This window comes from Austrofundulus limnaeus, unplaced genomic scaffold, assembly GCF_001266775.1.
Source record: "Austrofundulus limnaeus strain Quisiro unplaced genomic scaffold, Austrofundulus_limnaeus-1.0 Scaffold105, whole genome shotgun sequence".
NCBI classification, from domain to species: Eukaryota; Metazoa; Chordata; class Actinopteri; order Cyprinodontiformes; family Rivulidae; genus Austrofundulus; species Austrofundulus limnaeus.
This window is the reverse complement of record NW_013952507.1, coordinates 1,263,144-1,270,514: the sequence shown is the minus strand read 5'-3', so window position 1 is coordinate 1,270,514 and position 7,371 is coordinate 1,263,144. Positions and strand designations below refer to the sequence as shown.

The 7,371-nt window shown below is 38.9% G+C and overlaps 1 protein-coding gene across 2 annotated transcripts in view; it reads left to right on the top strand.

The window, feature by feature from the left end:
* Positions 1-6,585, top strand: part of lrfn5a (leucine rich repeat and fibronectin type III domain containing 5a) — a 123,907-nt gene extending 117,322 nt beyond the window's left edge. For both annotated transcript variants that reach the window (XM_014013767.1, XM_014013766.1), the window contains 2 exons: positions 3,120-3,393; positions 4,646-6,585. In XM_014013767.1, coding sequence (XP_013869221.1) covers positions 3,120-3,393; positions 4,646-5,584 — 1,213 coding nt within the window. In that variant the 3' untranslated portion in view covers positions 5,585-6,585. The remainder of the gene's footprint in view (positions 1-3,119; positions 3,394-4,645) is intronic.
* The last annotated feature ends 786 nt before the right edge of the window (positions 6,586-7,371 follow it).

The following is a 7,371-nucleotide window of genomic DNA, read 5'->3' as shown; positions in this document are numbered from 1 at the left end:
CCAGAGGAGGTGAAAGGCTGCAAAGTTGATTCCTAAGATGTTCGGGTCCAAAAACCATAACCTCTGTCTTATATGAGTTTAGAAGCAGAAAGTTAAGTCATCCATGCTTTTATGTCTGTAAGACATGCTTGTAGTTTAAGTAACTGATTAGATTCATCAGGTTTCATGGTTAAATATAACTGAGTATCATCAGCATAACAATGGAAATTTATCCCATGCTGTTTAATAACCTTGCCTAATGAAAGCAGATACAATGTAAAGAGGTTCAAGCACTGAACGCTGAGGAACTCCATGACTAACTCTGTTTACAAACATTACAATAAAAAACAAGCATTAACAAATACTTACAAAAACAAATTRTCTTCACTTTAGAAGGATTCATAAAAAGACTTTGCCCGTAACTGCCTTACTGACTGAWGCCCWGCAGGATTAGTAAATAGTCAATTCAAATCTTCTGACCATTAATACATGTCTAACACATGGTGTGAAAGTATATTTATATGAGCATTTGCATACATATACACAATATGTAAAAAAGTTAATTCATGAGTTATTAAGCATGAATAAGCATTATGTTAGTAATTAGCCTTAAAGGGTACAACATTACTTAATGTGTTAATTTTTATCTAAGTTTGAATCATCCTTAATGATGTTTTCAAAGTTAACTAATCATTCATTAATGATGAAGTAAGGCTAAATAAGTTGTAGTTATTATAAAACATTTTATTTTCAGTAAAACACTTTTTGTGTTGTAATGACTTTTTAATAATTACCTGTAAAATCATCATCAGATTCAGGCACATTGATGGGATTAGCTGCACACATGCTTCTGTGTAAAGTCTGCATGTTTTTTTTTCTTTGACTGTGGGGATTTTCCTTTTGTACAACTAAAACTGCAAAAACACACATCTAAGATTGATTATGGACTTTGTAATATTATTGAATATGCAGATAATCAGAGAACCATATCTCTGTTGTTAGCCTTGTGATGCACTGGTGATTGAATTTACAGTATTACCTTCTTGCCTACAAGGTTTCTTAGTTTGACTAAATCATTAGAATCCACAGATTAAAACATTCATTGTCAATATATTCAAAAGGTTTTATGTGCATGTTAAATTACTTTTATTTAATATTTAATGGGTCAGTTAACTCTGCTCCTTAATGTAGATTAATTTAGAATGTGCACAGCATGCAGTGTTGAACTTTTTTGAACAAAAAGATAAAACTGCCTTGCTGACAAATGTGACACAACCGCACATTATTACACACAAATGAATCTGGGGGCCACAACAGTATTAGAGAGATTAATCTCTGTCTGCGTGTGCCCGTGTATACAGATGTAGATGCTTGTTCATAAGCTTGTAGGATCTGGTGGCATTCACTCCTGTCATTAACCTGCTATCTTCAATGTCATTTTATCTCACAAATTAAAGGTGTGTGTGTGTGTGTGTGTGTGTGTTTTGCTGAATTTCCTCATTATGGTCATTAAAACATAAAAGCAGGAAAATTGGACAACACTCGGTGTCATCCAGCATTTAGATGGTCCTATTAGTATTCATGAGGTCATATTAACACAGCAAGACACTCACTCACACACTGGATTATGCTGCTCACCTGAGGACACAGTGACCTAATGCTACATTTATCCCAGAGGCCTTAATACAAACCATTAAACCTTAACATGTCTTCTAACCTTCACTTAGTTAAGACTTTAAACCAGATGTTTGRACCTGGCTGAAGTAGCCTTTTGACACACACGACCCGGATCTGTGACCTGGCAGTCCTGCTTAGTTTTAAAAGTGAMTTTAATTTGCAAATAATTGAGGAAGTCTCAGAAAGCTGACAGGCCTGTTCAGAAYGATGGAGAAGAGGGTCCCTGCAGTTGCCATGTGGGAGTTTCTTGTTTTGTGGGAGGAGTTTGTCCAGGACATGATCGGTCTGTTTGACTTTTGTGGGAGGGGTTTGTTAAAKATGTGATTGGTTGGATTGAGAATTTTGAGTGGGGTTTGAAGAAACCGTAACAATCCGGTTGGATGAACTCTGGGCACCTGGTCAAAATGGTCAGAAAGCATCAATATTTAAAAAAATATACACATTTTAGTCATAACTCGAGACAAGAAGGTGCTAGTTGCACCAAAATGGAAGTCAACGGCCCTGTGATGGACTTGCGACCTGTCCAGGGTGTACCCCGCCCCTCGCACTGTGACTGCTGGATATGGGCACCAGTGACCCACGCGACCCTGAAAAGGAAGAAGCGTGTACAGAAAATGGATGGATGGATGGATGGAAGTCAACAAATTGTGTTTATATTTTCAAAAATATTTAGACATTGTTTTGTTTTAAACTATAAAAATTGATAAATTTTGTCTACATGTTCACAATAATTTTGTCATTACCATTACTTCATCTTTTAACTTGCCCCACAAGACAAGCCATTWTTTTTCTAAACTTCGCCCACATCAAAGAACTCTGACAAACTTCGCCTACACACAAACTCCCCCTGTATACTGTAWACTAATTGGAAAGATGTTGCAAAGAGACATTTTCTGTCCTGTYTGTATAACTGAAAACACAAAATGCTTTTTAATATGTTCCCTTGTTTAAAAAAATGAAAGAAGACAAAAAGGCATTAATAATAATAAATGTCCTCTAAAATATCCATTCAACAATACAAAATTCAATTTCAGTGCTTGAGTCTCAACATTAAACTAGACCCAGAGAAGCTAAGAGCRTTGAACTTTATCAACACCCTTAGCTTCTCTCTCTGGCTTTTCTTTCATGTCAACCCTTTAATGCCTTTGCTTTTACATYTGCTTTTTAAAATATAAACTACAATATCTATGCATTTCCAGGAAAATGCAAATCAGACATACACATTTACATACCTATATGTACTGTATGTATATCAGATATTTCTAAATAAATGTTGATGCTGCTCCAACAAAAAACAGTGAATAAGGCTGGAAAACCCAACTTGAATCTTTYGTGTAAAAATMATTTTTTGACCAAACCAWATWGAAACAAACTTACCCCCTATTTAAYAACATGAAGTTTTTAGGGAAAAAAGGTAATATTTTTACACTTTTAATCTCTCTGTGCTCCCATCTCTGCTACAGAATGATTCCCCCTTCAAGCAAGAACTTTCTGGTCAATAACCTGGCTGCAGGAACTCAGTATGACCTTTGCGTGCTGGCAATCTACGATGATGTCATCACCTCCCTGACGGCGACGCGAGTGGTCGGCTGTGTGCAATTCACCACCGAGTCGGAGTACATGAGGTGTCATTTCATGCAGTCTCAGTTCCTTGGCGGGACTATGATCATCATCATCGGAGGGATAATAGTGGCCTCGGTGCTCGTTTTCATCATAATCCTGATGATACGTTACAAGGTGGGTGTCTGTGTGTTACAGTCAAACCTACAAGGAGAAAAAAAAGATTTAATTTTATGATTCAATTGGACGATTGGCTTTACTGCAGGTTTCCTAGTTCAGAGGTTTATTTCCAAATGACTGAGGCTGTGTCTCAATTCAGGGGCTGCAGCCCACATAGGACGCATTTTTTGGCCGTTCATGTCACTACAGGCATGTACATGACATTTTTTATTTCCGCCCTGCAGTTWACAAAAAAAGTAAAAGTAAAAATGTTTTTCCTCCTCCAACCAACTGTGAAAAAACATCTGTTGTGTATCTGTAGAGCTATAGGTTATGGAACGTACAACAAGAAGACAGATGGAGAAATTATAATTCATTCCCTACAACATAATATTTATATAGTTATAATCTTATACAAGAAAATATTTACATTTATCGAGGTAGAAAAATTTGGTCAGAATTTACTCTCATGTAAAGCGACTCACCAAAATTATGGATGATTTTAGGGGTTAAATTTTTTAACACACTTAAATGCTTTCATTTTTAGACCACCATAGTTTTTAAGCAATTTAGGAGTGGAGCCACTATGTGCACGTTTGTGCAGGGTGAACCTAGACTATAATCAGTCAATTCGCACAACTTTAAATTGTGCATTCTTGTTTAGTTCCTCTGTGGTTTAGGCTTATTAAAAACGTGCCACAAAAACCCGACCATCAAGCGAATAATTTCATCCCAAATTTGGCCCAAATTTGGGTTGGGCTCAGTCAATAAATCTAAACTCTACCTTGGTCTAAATAGACTACAACCACTGAATTGGGATACAGTCTAAAGCTGGAAACATACTCCCTCTGAACTATCGACGTCGGCACGGGTTGTCACAGTTTAATGACGAAAATTATGTCATCGGTGTTCGCAGCGTTGGCTCGGCCGCCCCTTTTGGCACAACTTTTTACCCCCCTCCCACGACGATGGTAATGTGTGATTGGTATGAAGTTCGTGGGCGTGTTTATTCGTGCTTAAAGTGCTCGGACACTCAAAAGAAAAAAAATGACTAGCTTCCMGAGCCGACTGTTAACAGAAAGTAGAGTTTTGAGGAAGTCTCAAAAATCTCAGACTCGGTGTCGGAGCAAGTATTTTTCGGGCTTTAGTCAGCGATCCCCTTGTCTGATACTGTTCACCTGTAGAAGTCCTTACCATTCAAAAACACAAGTCTTTCTAATAATTTTTGGTTTGTTTGATGCTGTACACATTTTTTTCTGCCTTTCCTCAGGTATGYAACCAAGGGGAGGGCGGCAAAGGCGTTTCAATGTCCATGACTAATGTTCATTCTCAGACCAATGGGCAGCAGTCACAAGGATGCACAGTGACTCCCAGCGCCTCTAAACATGGATTAGTCCCACTGGACGACCTCTCAGGAGGGACAAAGAAAACGAGCGGAGGTGCAGCAGGTGGATGTGGAGAGAAAGACACAATAACTCAATCATCTGAATGTTCCCTGCCTGACTGCTCAACTGCCACATCGGTTCTCAGCCAAACGTGGGCGTCTAAAAGCCCACCAGCTGGAGACCGTGACAAACTTGGTGAACAAAGACCWCCGACCGGCGTCGTATCACCCACCACCGCCACCAGTTCCCTGCACAAGCCAAAGCGGAAGCCGGCTCCCAGTAAGCCCGGCTCGGCTTGCTCCAGTACCCCGGCGATGCCCGAGAGTCTTCCTCAAGCCTCTTCTCCTCGCCCWCCATCTTCTACTCCCACCTCTGCCCTCCTCCCTTCTATCACCCCTACCCCTATGGAGAACCTCAACACTAACCGCAACAACTCAACCGCTCTCAACAAAACCCCACCTCCTCCTTTCTCCCCTTCTCCCTTCTCCAGCCCCGTTGCCTCCCCCAGCCCAGTTCCTTCCTTCCGATTCAGGGAGACGCCCATCCTGCACAGAGCTCTTCGCGTTGCCTCCTCCTCTGCAAAGTACCAGACTCTTCCGATCGAGGAGGGAGGCCGGAGCAGAGCGAGGAGGAGGTACTCCTTCAGCGAAGAGGGCTCAAAGACTCTCCTGTCCCATCAGGGAGGCGGAGCGCCCAAATTAGGGCGGGTAATGCGAAATAAAAGGAGCCAATCAATGAGCGGGATGTTGCTCCCTAAAGAAGAGGACGGCGACTCAGAGAAAGTGCGTTGTGACTCTGACTGGATCCTAGAAAGCACAGTTTGATCCGGAACAAGGCAGCACACTTAAAACAAACTTTGGTTTATTCATTCCTGTTCAACCTTTGTGTGAGTGTTTGCAGTGTGTTTGAATTTGTTTATAGGTGTGTGGGTGAATGGAAAAGCCCGTTTTTTGATGTTTGAAACTCTGTATTGTTACAGTTTAGAATGTATGTTCACATCTTTGAATTTGGCTCGCAGGTGTGTGAGAAAGAAGGAGTGTGTGTTTTGATTAAAACTGTCAGTTTTTATTTTTCTTTGAGCTGTTTTTATCATTCTTTACATCATGTTTTTCCAAAGCTTTTTGTATTACGTTTACAAGTTTGTTCTCTACAATGACAATATCCTTCAGCAAATGGATAACTTGCCTTGTCTCGTAGTGTTCTTGAGTTGTCTTGGTTCCACTTTATAGCACAAAAGAAAAAAAAACAAGACAACAGGCTTGCCACGTCATTTCCCAATTAACACTCACCTTGTCTGAAAATACCACAAAAGGGAATTATTAAAGGGAAACAAAAGGAGTATAAACTACAGAAAGAAGAAAAGCACATCATTTTTAATAATCACGCACTGGCTGACAGTGTGCATTCACAGTGTGGCAAGAGAACAGCAGTTGGTGCCTTCTTTTGCACTAAAAGACCCTCACTAACAGACACTGTAACCGGATTTCACTCCAGCTCTGCAAACAAGGACAAACGAGATGAACTAAGGAAGAGACAGATTTCACACATAGCCTTTCCTACCTACAGAAGAGTTCAGACTTTTTTCTTGACATTTAAAGACAAGAAACAACAAACAAATGAAGACTTTAACGGACCTCTTATGAAATTGTTATTTTTAAAGGGAAGAAAAAAAAACATGATTACCTTCTGAGCTTTTCACTGACATTGGTATGTTGTAGCCTKTGTTGGTCACGAGCTCACAGGAAGCTTCTGTACAGAAAAAGACAACATGTACTGTGTTGTTATGTTGTGTAAAATAAAAAAGAAATAAAATTTAAACATAAAAGTGTTGTGCCTTATCTTCAAATTGCAAATACAAATTTTCATCAGTTTTATGGTGTTTAAACTTGATTTTTAAATTAAATAAATGATCTGCATTTTTTTCTGCCCATAGAATAAGACACATAGCTGTAAAAGGTCTATCAAGGTCTAGTATTTTATATCATTATTATTAGTAATAGTATATGGAGGTCATTTTGTTTTTTATTGTTCAAAAAAAACAAGCAGTTTCATCCAACATAGTTTTTTTTTTCAAACAACAAAACACTTAATGAAAAAAAAGTTTCACAAAACAAACTTTTTTTTCATTTCATAATTYTTTTGGTTGAATCAAACTTTTGGTTGAAGCTCTAAGCTTTTAGTTGAACTCAAAACGTTTTGAAGTCAGAGAACATGAACACCCATGACAGAGACCAAAAAGAACTACATGACGTGTTCCTATTGGTTGGTGTGGACTGAAGYAATTTCACTGTGCACCTGCTTCAAATGTTGTCAATACATTAAATGGCCGTTGTTAGAGGTTATCAGTCCCATACAATGTGTCAAAACTGCTCCTCTTCTCCTAGTAGTTTGGAAAGCACTCATGTATGCCTTATAATAAGCATTTGGGTGCAGTGTGTTTGGCTCCGCCCCTGGGGCAAAGAGCTTTAACGACTGTCTCACTGTCCTTAGAAAAAAAGGTTTGTTTTTGTTTAGTTTATCTATCTATCTATCTATCTATCTATCTATCTATCTATCTATCTATCTATCTATCTATCTATCTATCTATCTATCTATCTATCTATCTATCTAT